The following is a 13486-nucleotide window of genomic DNA, read 5'->3' as shown; positions in this document are numbered from 1 at the left end:
TCAATGCTCGCCCGCAAAGAAGCGTTCTCCATTTGAAAGAGAATTTTTTTAAAGAAACCCAACATCATCAACGGCGCAACAAATCAGGCCTAACCCTTATAGTGAGGGAAGCAGCTCCTGTGACGTGGGGCCACCAACGTGTGGGCTCGGATCCACATGCCGGTGTGCCAACGGTACGTCAGGGGAGCCGTGTCCTCTAGCACGACCTGCATATCACACGGCTACCAGAATCAAACGGTGGTATCCACGAGTACAGAAGGAGAAAATGACATTATGGCACATAACGAAATATCATGCTACTAGATTTAGGTGCAGCAATTAGCATCAAATCAAGGGTCCTTGATTTCTCTTGATTTGATGCGTATGTACAGCCTCCCGCCGTGTAGCGTAGTATTGCCATCCTAAAATTAACAGATATATATGTCTTACAACATGGAAATAACTTTATATATTGGCTTACATATAGTCAGACCGACCATTGTCAACTTAAATCAACAAACCACCATTTGAAGAAGATAGCCCCTAGTTAAAAAAAGAGGGTTTCATAGGTGGACACGGTGCAAAAGGATCCACACATCCATTCATCAAGATATGCTCTTCATCTTCAACAAGGAGGGACCAAGCAATGGTAAACTCCACCTTGAAGCCGCCAAGCTCACATACATGTTGACTTGTGTTGTATGTTTTGGGTACGACAAATACAAGTCCTTGTGCAGCGATGTCTCCAGTCGGTGTGTATGCTTGAATAAGAACTTTTAGCTTTCCACAGAATTCTACGGATAGAACTTGCCTTGACAGATTCAGATAACCACCTTTAACTGCACACTTTCTTCCAGCTTTTGAATCAAGCAATACAATTTTCCTTGACTTGGACACATTGACTTCTTCAATCTCACACTCAGAAAATGTGTAGCAAACAACTCGGACTCCATATTGAAAAGGCGTTAACTTCACATCAACAACATGAACACCAAAGATAGTGGCTTGAACCGAACGTTTAAGTTGCTGAGAACATAACTCTAGTGTGCAAAAGGTTTTTTCAATGATGCTAGTTCGGAAACCGTCACGAGAATGGCCAACATCACCATCACATAAAAAGGCATCCCTCACCAATGCTCTGTCTTCAGACGCCGTTTTGCCCTTTATTATTAACTGGATTTCAATGTCAACGGGTTCCTCAGACACAATTGCACGAATTGGGCCGGTCAAATGCAAAAAAGGATCCTGCAAGCATATGATCGTCATAATTTGCCATTGACTAATAAACAAAGGTCGTCCCGCAAGAAATGAATGCAAGAAGAATAGTTTACATACCGCTTCATTGAGGACTTGGCAGCCATCCCTTGGACAAAGGAAGATGGGATTGCGACGCCCATCCACAGCATCTCGGGCGGCAACCACACCATATACTTTCAGTGGCAATTTGAAGTATTTCAAGTCAGTAACTTTGATAGAACAGATCTGCATAGTCCTTGGGAGGACAGCGTCTACTGGCTCGAATCCCGGTGTACAGTGTGTAAAGAGCATGGGACTCAACAAAGCTGCATGCAGCAACACCCAGTTAAGTATATGGAAGTAAGAAAATGAAGATCCAATGCGACTACTCTTTGCTTGCAATCATTGTGCAAACAAAAAAAACGAGTATCAATGTTTCAGGGTGGTTTACGCACGCGTTTAATCCTCTAGACTGATTGCAGAGTGTTATTTGGAAGGATCTGCTGAAAGATACAACATACATAGTGCATATAATAATTGTCACTGGTGAGCAAGAAACTTATAATAGTCACACAAACTCAAACATTAGTAACTAGCAGGGCTTTGATATGTAACTACTTTTCCCTTTTAAACAATGAATGGCATAGCAATTTTGACGTTGAGCACTGGACAGATTAATTATGGAGGAAGAAGAAAAGCATGCATGTTTACTCACTCAGGTCTTCGAAGCTGTTGGCACCTTGGCGACACTCCCAGTCCCTACGGAAGCGAGCAAAAGCCTCCTCCTCATACTCCCCGGCTGCGGCTGCGGCCTCGCTGATCACCGCTTCAGCCTCGATATCTTTGGCCTCCAAGCCTCTGTCCGTTGCCATAGTGACTAATCTGCCTCCGGCGACCACCGCTTGTCCGTTGATTTCCCTCTCCTCCAAGGTCCTCTCCTGCTCCTGTTTCTTGTCCGAGCTCCTCACCTCCTGGCCCTGTTGGAGGAATCTCTTCTGTTCCTCTTTCTCTTTGCGTGCTCTCTCTATCATTTGTTCCCTCGACACCCTCACCGCAATTTCTGAGACGAAATTGTTGATGCTGTCTGTGATCCACTGCAATCTATTTAGCCTTTTGACCAAGGACAGCATTTGATTTTCCGGCTCTTCGTCTGGAACCATCTTCAGAAGTTCTAGTACCAGGTCGCTGATCTGGTCGCACAAGAAGGATACCTGAACAGTCATGCGTAATTCCTCGTCGTCCTCCTCTTCCTCCTCCTCCTCTTCTTCTTCTTCTTCCTCTACCTCCTCATCTTCCTCCTCATCCTCCTCCTCCAGCTCCAGCTCGTCCTCCTCTTCCTCCTCCTCCTCCTCTTCCTCTTCCTCTTCCTCTTCCTCTTCCATCGGCGATTGGTGTAACATATGAAAAAATTCTTGGAAGATGTTGCGCGCCGAATAGGCGATCATCTCCTCCATGGACCTCATCTTGTCTTGGGAGAGTAGAGTGGCAAGGAACCTCTCCTTGCCATCGGGCCCAAGCTCCTTCTCGGCCAACTCGTCCACCTTCCTCTGTATCTCCTGCCTCGCAATCAGATAGGCCGTTAAGCCGCTGCTTGCTCTTTTCCGCATCACTGCGTAAGCCGGCGAACTTGGCGGTCGGGGCCCCATCTCCGTATCAACTTCCCCGGCCTCTTCTCTCAGTCTAACTCGCCGCCGCCGCCGCCGCCGCTCTGTTCTTTAGGGGAAGGAAGGGGAAAATAAAGCAGGCCGGGTTTCTAAGATCGGGGCGGACGATGGGGGTGTTTTGTTCCCTCGGGCTATCTCCTTACTGCTTGGTTGGGCCGGATAGAAGTGGGGCCCGTTAAATAGTCCAAGTTTGCACACGACACACGCTCACGGGTAATAACCTCGATTTCCACTTCCCTCAACAACAAAAAACCTCGATTTCCACTGAAAATGAAACGCCTGTCTAAAGAAACCTAGAAATAAAAGGGAATCGCCGCGATTGATCGCCAAAGCCGTAGGAGGTATCGATCTGTCTTATATATTGGGGTGCTGTACCGGGGGGCGTACAGAGCAACTCAGACTACGAATCGGTGTGCTACTACTCAATCCAGCTACAACTCGGACGAAATTAAAAAAGGTCCTCCGTATCGGCAATGGAGCTGTACGTCGTCCCGAACTGCAACTGCTCGCGCTTGATCCGAACTCGCCACTCCTTTCCTTCACCAATCGCCTCCCCTTCCGACTTCCGTCCCCGTCCTCGCCTCTTTTCTACCGCAGCCACGGTTTGAACAATACGTAACAGAGTCTAGTATCCTAGTTTATACTCCCTACGTCCCATAATATAAGGACGCCGATGACTGCCACACGTGTGGGCTGTAAGGTTTAGCGCCGCACGATTCGTTCGGCAACGACGCTTGACAGCCCGCACACCCCGTGCGGGCGCAGCTGCCAGCGCCCGAACGATCGGGCAGGCACATATGTGGCCCGCACACCACCGTGCGGCAGCAAATGCCAAAGCCCGCACGTTGTCAACTGTCCCAAAAACGCCTGCCCGCAAAACTCCCCTAACCCCTCCTCCAACTCCTTCGTCTACCTCTGCCCATGCTCGTCTCGTTCACCTCCGCTGATCTGCACCCAAATTGCCATGGCAACAAGGTCGGCTACGCCAAAATCGTAGACCAAGAACACGTCAACGAACCCGTTTTTTCTATGTATGTCCCGCAGTTGTCGCCCTCACTCTGTCGTCCCTACACTCTCATCCCGCATCTCAGTAGGTTCGAAAATTTGGGATTTGGCGAATTGCCATGCCTAACGCACGAATTGAGATCGACGGGGTGACTGCTGTCTCTAAAAGCCAGAATTGTCACCCGGATTCATCCAGAATTCTCCCAGATCTGCTGGGATGTATGGCAGTTGGGTGTGTTGGTAGATATGGGAGAGATGGGAAAATTAGTTGCCGTTTTGCATCACCTAATCTTCAATGTGGTTCCAACACAGTAGTTGCCAACTAGTGAAATTCAAATGGATTGCTCTGGGAGAAACACTGGGCATGTATCCGAATGGGGAAAAAAATAGTTGCCGCCTTGGACCACAAGATTTGCCATGTGGTTCCAACAGTATTTGCCTCATTAGTCTGGATGAATTTGCCATCAGGCAGCCAATTGCCACCCAAAATCAGTTTGACATGTGAAAATCAGATGCTACATTTTTTGTGATGCTCATTGAAGATAGGATATGCAAGGTAGAATGCAAACTAACACAACATGTGTTTGTTCGTTATGCATCTAGGTTTTGGGGACTAACAAAAAGGAAGGATGGAACTAGGCGAAGGTTCAAATCCTTGGTTTTTCAGACAGCCGCAATCGACGCCATGAGATGCGTACAACAACCTCATTTCATGGGGGCCATTGCTACCTCTACTGCAAGAATACAGAGACATGCGGGCGTTTCCGTATCGAGCAAAAAGGATAGTTTGCCATGTTTGAAGACAAAATAATGGCAAACGTATGATGTTCGTTCTACACATTTGCAGGGAATTATAGTTTGCCATCAGAGGTCCCATGGCAAAAACTGCGCCGGGAGTAAATGCGAGTGCCTCACAATCAGGACAACAGCATCGGGACGAAAAGAGATCAAGGTAAATTATGAAGAAAAAACATATTATGAACCAGGGAAACTTACTAAAAAATGACATTTGCAGCAACTGCGTGTAACGCATGGCAATAGCTAACAATAGGAAACCTGCCATCAACGTATTATGCAGGTGAGAATAAAAATGGAGAAAGTAAATGGTTAATGAATGCATTTGCCATCCCAAGGCAACAACAGCTGCCATGAATGGTCGAGGGACAAAAATAACTTGTGTATTCAGAATGAACTGCCATGTGGTGATGGTCTAGCAGTTGCCAAGCTATGGCAAATTCAATTGCCATGATGTGGTACCTACATTTGCCATGTTGTGGTACCTACATTTGCCATGCTGTGGTACCTACATTTGCCATCATGTGGCAACTGCAGTTTCCATCATTGATCGTGTTTCAGTTGCCACCACTGGTTATAAGAACTTGCCATGTATGCATAATTACAGTTGCCATGTTGTGATAACTACAGTTGCCATCATATTTGCAGGGATACTGCCATTATGTGGCAACTGCAGTCTCCATTACTGATGAAATGTGTAGTTGCCATAACTGCTTACTTGCAGTTCCCATGCAAGCATAACTACATTTGCCACGATGAAATAACAGCTACAATTTCCATGCAGGAGGTTCAACTTTAGACAGAAACAACGAAAAATGCTTGTGCTACGTACACCTCAGATCACCCAGGAGGGGCGCTACAAGATCTGGTCAACCACCCTATGTGGGTTGGAGATGCAATTATTTGGCAAAGCAAAGAAAAACCAACCTCCTTCGCAGGTTTATTGGCACCAGCCACAACGTTCCGTGGGGGTGGGTCCACAAAGTCATCGTCATCATCGTCCTGACGGATGCGAACCATTATGCTGTAACAGACGGCAAATACACATTAGTGGGTACTCGTAAAACAGGGTACATTTCCCGTGAGCACCAGCAAAAGGTCTGCCAAATTGATAATTTTCATCATCGCAGTGAAAATTGCCATGGTTCAAAAGATGACAAACAAGGCTTAAGTATGAACATTTGCAAAAATGAACTGCATAGATGCCATATGTTACAAAAACAGAATGGCAACCACAAAGGTGGGGATATGTTATTGTTTGCCGACAAACCCCATGGCAACTAATGTACTGTAATCAGATATTGAGTTGCCATCTGTTAGGGAACCAGAATGGCAACAAATTAAACAGACACACTCAAATATCATGTTGTCGTATGATGACAAACACCATGGCAACTAATTTAACTTGGGACAAAGATTGACTTGCCACCAGTACACACACAGACAAACATGCAGTTGCCATTCTGGTAGGTAAACAGAACGGCAAACATATAGTGATGGCAATGTTCAGATACCAGTTGTCATGTGTCGACGAACACCACATCAACTAGTTTAAAATGAAAATGAACTACATAGTTGCCATATGTTACAAAAAACAGAATGGCAACCACAAAAGGTGGGTATCTTTTATTGTTTGCCATGTCCTGACAAACGCCATGGCAGCTAATGTACTAAAATCACCTATTGAGTTGCCATCTGTTAGGAAAACAGAATGGCAGCAAAGTAAACAGACACGCTCGAATATCAAGTTGACGTATGCCGACAGACACCATGGCAACTAATTTAACTTGGAACAAAGATTGACTTGCCACCAGTACACACAGAGACAGGGCAACTAGTGTTTATGGGGAACATTAGAGTTGCCATCTGAATGTGTGAAGGGTACGGCAACTTCAAGCACAATCAACATATGTAGTTGCCATGTTTGGGTCTACGGCATAGGCAACTAATTATGATTAGCACACACAAACACTGTAATCAAAACCTAGTTCAAAATCAAAAGAAACTAGAAATCTACATAAAATGGATCTAGGGTTCACGCTGTGTTCTAGACCTTCACTGCATCAAAATAAGACGACCAAAAGACGAGAACACAGTGATTCACTGCATCACTGCTCTGGTTTCACAAAACGAGGGGTAGTGCCAACCATTGCTTGGAAACCATAGAAATGGATGAAATCCAGAAGGGGAATGAACTCTGCGATTCAAAGCAGAGCATGAATCCGCAAGGCGACTAAATGAACCAACCAAATGGTCTAGTGCGGTGACCAACGAGCCGCCCCTACGTCCCACCGACGACTCCTGCAGAATCCCCACCAAATAGAAACAAAGATCGCCACGGAATCGCCGTCGATTTGAGACGCAAAAATAGAGATTGAGGGGGAGTGGAGACGATTTCGAGCACATTACCTCCTCTCCTATGGTCTCCGGCGACTCTTCAACGCCTACTCAAGCGCAGTCGCCTGTACGACAACTCCGCGAGCGCCGCCGCCGTCTCGCCGATGAATCGCCGCGAAATCGCCTCTGCGCCGCCGCCGAAGCGCAATGCGCGAGAGAGAGAGAGAGGAGGAAGACAGAGGGGGAGCCGCAGTGAACTGCCGCGATGTGGAGAAAAGAGGGTGCGGGCATGGCGTTCGTGGGCGTTCGGGCGATGTGGCAACCGCCCGCACGACAAGGGTGACAACCGTCGCCCAATCCGCCGCGGGTCCACCGTTCGGGCGAGTCGAGAAACTGCCGCACAGCGACAACACATGACGTGGCACGCGACCTCCCTCCTCCTTGCTCCAAGATTCGAGCAAATACATCAGACGGCTCCAGACGCGTTCGGCCCAAGTTGCAAAGGCCCACGCGTGTGGGCGTTAACATTTTCGTTATTGTAATTGCAAAAAATGTCTATTTTTCGTGAAAGGGGCAGATCTATTATAAAGATTCACCGAAAATACAAAGCACCTCAATCATTATAAAAGTTACATCGAGGTCTATGGACCACCGAACGACCATTGTCGCTGCCAGGACAAGCAGCCGACGCGCCACTGTCGTCGCTCCCATATTGGAACCAGCCTGACCTTGTCGATACCAGTCGGGAAGTCTTCTTGCAAAAACAAAAAACAAAAATATGTGGAGGATTCACTCAGTTTAGACGATCCATATTTGGAGAGACAATTTAATCCCTTGGGAATATGGCCTCCCCTGAAGTGGGTTATGATCTCCAGCTCCATGCCTGATTATTCATTCAACTATACACAAAGTACACGCAGAACAACAATCTATGAGTGGTGCTTATAGGAATATAATATACGTGCATATGTTGATATGAGGTAAGTGTACATGCGTATATATTTGAGCATGTTTTTTAAAATACCACGCTAACTGCAAGTAGGATACATGAGCATGTTGAGGAGCGTGTGAGTGTTGTTTTCTAACAAAGATATTTGCCACAGAACAACAGACGCTTGGTGACACTGATTCTGGCTGGGTTTCTGCCAACAAAAAGGATGTCAATAGCCGCCAAACGTTCACGGTGGTGCATGACAATTGCGAACGTTTTCTATGACAGTTCTTCGCATACACATGGAAACTTCTGACCAGAGGATTTTTCCGCAAAATTTGCTGTGTTCGCATCGCATGAAAGAATTGTCATTCTCCCAGTGCATAAATTGCCGCCAAAAACAATTGTTGCACCCAGAGAACTTTCGCTGAATATTACCGGAAAAAAGAAGGCATGTAGCCGGTGTGCATGTGCACGGCTGTGAACAGCTACTTCAATCCATTGATACAACGACGCGAGTCCAGCTAAGATTGCTGAATAATATAGTCACCTTAATTCCTGATATTGTTTCCGCTCAGTATGCAATTTACAACGGGCAGCTGTGCCCAATTTCACTTACCTTTAGGAAATCTTTACAATATGTTGATAATATTCCACATTGACATCTTTCCCAAAGAATAATATTCTACAATAGTATCAAATTATATCAATCGGTGCAGAGACCGGTATGGTCCACATTTCGAATCAAAAAATAATTCACAATTACATAGTGAGGTTGGAAGTCTTTAATATGAAGAGAAACAGAAATAACATATGATGACTCCTCAGCGATTTGCTTTTAGAATTTCATACATGATCTTCTGGAGCGAATGCTCCTGAACAACAATGTCAGAGTGTGTAGCATTAACAATCTTGACGAACTTAAAGGGTATGTTAGCCTGTTGTTGTCTACGCAAATCATTCACGAGAGAAAGAACGCTAACCAAATTCATAACCCCGTCTCCATCGCCGTATACGTTTTTGGGAGCCACATCGAAGTTACCATCCCAGTATACTGCCTGCTCCGGCATTTGCACGCCGTCGCCGTTGAGGTATCTTGTGGGCACCATCGGTGCATCAACTCTCAGCTTCGTCGAAAGCACTCGTTCCACGACCTCGGTGTTCAAACCGATTGCCGGAAGGAATTCATTGTAGTCATACGCCGAGTAGTTCTTGTTCTTGGTGATCACGAGCGGCCTGTGACCAAAAGTCGGGGAAGATGGGAGGAATAAAAAGGGCACTCGCGAAGGTTCTCCACATTGGCCGCAAACTCAAGCGCGGAATTGTCGGGACAACAAGGGGTTTCGGTCCTGAGGCGAGATTCGTGAGCGCCTCCATAAAGCCTCCCGGAAGTGCAGGCGATATGAGGACTAGGTGCTTGATGAATTTCTTCCTCCATGGTATGGGAGTCCAGTTAATGAACTTGAGGGTGGCCATGCCACCAAGCTGTGCGCGACGAGGATGACCGGCTTGTCTTGGTTCTTCTCGCTTGCGCGCTCCACCAGATCCTTGAAACGAGCAAAGTAGTTGGAGAACACCTTAGATGGCTGGCCCGGTAGCGGAGGAGCATGTCGTGGGTCGTAGGGAGCTCCGAAAAGGTTATCTCCGTCATGATACCCAAGCAACTCAAGCTCTTCGAGGACCCTTGTCATGCAAAATCCCTTACGGCTCCTGAACACCATGAATGCAATGTAAGCATTAATTCTCAGATCCACAATGCTCTAGAGACAAAAGCATCAGGCTCTGTAAAGAGTTTTCCAAAAAAAAATTATTTCTGTGTGTGTGTGTGTTTTTTTTAACATCACCGCATCATATATTTACGTCCCGTAAAAAAATTGCTTACGTCGCAAGTCAAATGAGAACATAAGGAAATATATCGGTTGTAAAAAAATATGTCACGTAAAATTATGAACGTAAAAACATAGTATACAATATACATACACATGTAATTTTTGTGGTTCTAGACATATATTTTGATTTTTTAACGCCAAATATTATGTAGTGAATCAATATGAACGTAAATATTAGTATACCAACCGTAGTAAATATTTGTATATACGCACTGCACAGTGTAAGATCAATATACACATCAGTACATAGTAGAAAGCTAGCAGATGAATTACTTGTACATCATGTGTACTTACGCATCTAGGTTCTTCGAGGTGAATCCGTGGGCGGAGCCGAAGTCTGGCACACGTGTCTCGACGCCAGGCAGGTTTTGGTAGTCTTTGAGGGTGGGGTTATAGATGAGGCGCATCTGCTCCTCGAAGCACGACACATAGTCATGTCGGACAAGGTCCAACGTGTTGTTCAACAGGGAGAACCATCCCTTCCCCTTGAACGCGTTGCAGCGGGGCAGCGATGTCACATAGGCGTCGGTCAGCCGTGCCTCCAGATTGGGGCAACTAATACCTGGAATCAAGATTATTGGGTTGTAGACCCCGACATCATATTCCGCGCCGCAATAACAGAGGAGGCAGATGAGAAAGGTGAGGAGTGCTAGAAGATCAGTAGATGGCGAGACAATTGCCATCAAATGATGCGATGATGTGCTACACAGTGAGTGCCATTATCTATTGGACGCTTGGCCTTATATAGACTAGTAACCATCTTTAATGTGTGGCAAGTTTTTAATATGTTTTTAATGCGTGCCTAGGATTACCTCTGGTTAGGTAACACTATAAAAGGTAGTGCTTCAAAGTTAGGACTTATCGCTTCATCCACATGAGGAAGTAAATTAATGCTGACATATTGAAGAACAATGTAAAGAAGGAACACATTTAAAAAATGAGCAAGAAGGATAAATATTGTTATGTCTATTGAATTGGTTGTTTTGTTGATCTTCTTTGTGATACTTTAGCTACATTATTTCCGTGGTCTCTCTGAATCTGATAGATGGATGTTTTCCTTTGCTTATCTTTACTTTTAGTTAGAGTTTGTAACATGATGGTTTCTATTGATAGAAATTCAAGAGCGGGGCATCTTTTTTCAGTGGTATGACATGCCTATCGATTACAAGGTGCATGTGGCGACTTCGTGATCTCAAGACCTACCGGTTCATTCTCTCGCAGATGCTTAGGGTGTGCGTGTGTGTGTTCATAGGGATGACTGTGTGTGCATATTATGGGCGTCTACATATGCACCATGTTTGTCAAAAAAGAAGAGCAAGACCTCATTTAAAAAAAATGCAAATAATTTTGAATTGCAATTACAACGCACTCCCTCTGTTTTTGAATTAGTTGTCATTCTAACTTTGTTTTTTATGGAAGTCATTCTAACTTTGTACTATGTTAAACTCAGCTAAGTCATTTTTTTATTACCAACATCTGCAAAACCAAGATACTCACCCTCCATCATAATACATATCTTCACAATGTCATTATCTAATCTCTTAGATATTCATACTACTTTTATAAAACTTGGTTTCTTAGAACATATTGACTTAACACAAAGCTAGAACGATAGTTATTTTGAAACAGCGAAAGTATATTATTTTTCTATATAATTAAGTTTAAATGTATACTATTATAGACTGAAAATTTAGTCTGTTAAATTTTTACATTTGTTTATTCAATCGTACAGATGTATTTTTTTGGTTAATATCAATTGTTTACTCATTAGTAGAACTATATTGCAAAATCACTTAGGTTATTCTACATTAATCTCATTTGATGGTTACATCACAATACAACATATCTTTTTTATTAATGTTAATTGTACTAAATGCTATAAAAAAAGAGAAAACAATTATGTGTTCTCCAAAAACTTTGTCCAACAGTTACATTGTGATATTTTTTTATTTGTATAACCTAACGAAACACCAATTATTAGAAATTGACAAAGATTAGTTGGGTATTCTCTATCACAGAAGCGCGTCATATAAGGTCTATAGCTAGAGCTGTAAAGGGTTAATTTAGGCAAAAATTATTTACTATACTACATGAAGGAAAGAGCGGTCTATTTCAGCCCAGTCAAAATATGCTGACCATTGGATGGATTAGAACCAAAATCCTACTTGAAAAAAACCTCACTCAACGAAGGATTGGTCTGTTTTTCGGTTGCACCTTGGCTGTCACCTCTCACCTCATCCATCTTCAGTCACAAACCATTATGATCCGCCTTCGCCTCCTGCGAGGAAGGGGCAATGACGGCGGCACGCCTTCAGCTCGCTTCAATATGTGTAGTCGTCGCTAGGTGATCCACGGATATGGTTATAATTCTTATTACCTCTATTGTTCTTTGTACTGCCATGATTGAAGATGAATAGATTGGAAGTTTCTTGCAAAAGAAAAAACCACTATGATCCGCCAAGGACTCACAAAGGGGCAAATGAAAAGATAGATCGCCCGGAGACCACCGTTGGTTCACTGTGATGGCGCTTCTCGATCGTCTCAGCTCTTGCGTGTACTGCACATGCGCTTTGATCTGGCTATAAACTTCCCATGATTACCAAAGCTAAACTTACCAACCATCACGTGGGTAGCGAACCAACCCGTGGTTGGATGGTTAGAGGGACTGTGGTATCTCAGCCCACCAGGTTTCTAATATCCTGGTGCTCGCATTTATTTCAGGATTTCCGGCGACGCGCATTCAGTGGGAAGAAACGTTCCCGTCGACGACGAGGTGCCTACAGTGACTTCGTAAATTTCAAAATGATATGTCGGCTCAGTCTTTCGGATGTGCTCATAGGGGTAGGGTATGCGTGTGTGTTCATAGGAGTGAGTATATGCGCGTGTATATGAGTGCTTGTATTTGTACTATGTTAAAAAAAACATCACGTGGGTACGTATGAAGGTGCAAACAATAACAAAGAACTTTGGCAGCTCTCACGTGCGCGTGTGAGAGAGTATTCTATTGTAGGATGTGTAACCTTTTAAAACAAATTAGTTGGAATAGTTTAGTTGGCTAGAGCGTGTGGACCTTAACCACAAGGTCGGAGGTTCAAGCCCTCCTTCTAGCGATTTTTTCCAACTATTTTTACTTATGCTGATACTAAAATATTGCATCTATACGTTTTAGGTTTTTTATATATGCACATCTATATTTTTTTCCATACACATGGATTTTTGTAGCACGTCGTGATGGCATTCATCACTGTCGTGGGGATCGCGCCCTCTGTAAGCAACTTGCAACTGTTCTCACGTCTATACGTTTTAGGTTTTTTATATATGCATATCTATACTTTTTTTTTGTCAGACACATGGATTTTCTAGCAAATCATGACGGCATTCATAAGTGTCGTGGGGATCGCGTCCTCTGTAAGCCGACATGCAAGCGTTCTCTCGTCTCTACTAGTCCAATTTGAATCATCAAACGTGACTACCATTTGTAGCACGGAAGGATAATCATGACTTACAGCTGTTTGATCAAGTGCTTAAGCTAGATGTCATGATAGCAGACGTGCTTACTGCGGTGGATACTTGCATTTGCTCCGCTTGGTGAGATAAAAAGGTTCTACTGTACTGAGTGTGTATAACTTCGGTGATAGAGCACGCGCCAT

General features: G+C 44.4%; 1 protein-coding gene and 1 pseudogene across 1 annotated transcript; both read right to left on the bottom strand.

Moving 5' to 3' along the window:
- Positions 1–399: 399 nt before the first annotated feature.
- On the bottom strand, positions 400–3141 carry LOC109763969 (uncharacterized). The gene is made up of 3 exons (XM_020322844.4): positions 1931–3141; positions 1315–1541; positions 400–1224 (listed from the first exon to the last, which is right to left on the bottom strand). Exons 1-3 carry the CDS (start codon positions 2859–2861, stop codon positions 523–525), a joined length of 1860 nt encoding a protein of 619 aa, XP_020178433.2. The 5' UTR covers positions 2862–3141; the 3' UTR covers positions 400–522.
- A 5444-nt stretch (positions 3142–8585) lies between these two features.
- LOC109763968 (lecithin-cholesterol acyltransferase-like 1) lies at positions 8586–10519 on the bottom strand (annotated as a pseudogene).
- Positions 10520–13486: the final 2967 nt, after the last annotated feature.

The sequence above is a fragment of the Aegilops tauschii genome, chromosome 2 (genome assembly GCF_002575655.3).
Source record: "Aegilops tauschii subsp. strangulata cultivar AL8/78 chromosome 2, Aet v6.0, whole genome shotgun sequence".
NCBI classification, from domain to species: domain Eukaryota; kingdom Viridiplantae; phylum Streptophyta; class Magnoliopsida; order Poales; family Poaceae; genus Aegilops; species Aegilops tauschii.
The sequence above is the reverse complement of the archived record's forward strand: the minus strand, read 5'-3'. Positions and strand labels throughout refer to the sequence as shown.

Coding starts and splice junctions, on each gene's coding strand:
- LOC109763969 (XM_020322844.4), bottom strand. CDS start 2,861: ATGGGGCCCCGACCGCCAAGTTCGCCGGCTTACGCAGTGATGCGGAAA. Junction 1,542..1,930: donor CAACAGCTTCGAAGACCTGA/GTGAGTAAACAT, acceptor TGCTGCATGCAG/CTTTGTTGAGTCCCATGCTC. Junction 1,225..1,314: donor GCCAAGTCCTCAATGAAGCG/GTATGTAAACTA, acceptor ATATGCTTGCAG/GATCCTTTTTTGCATTTGAC.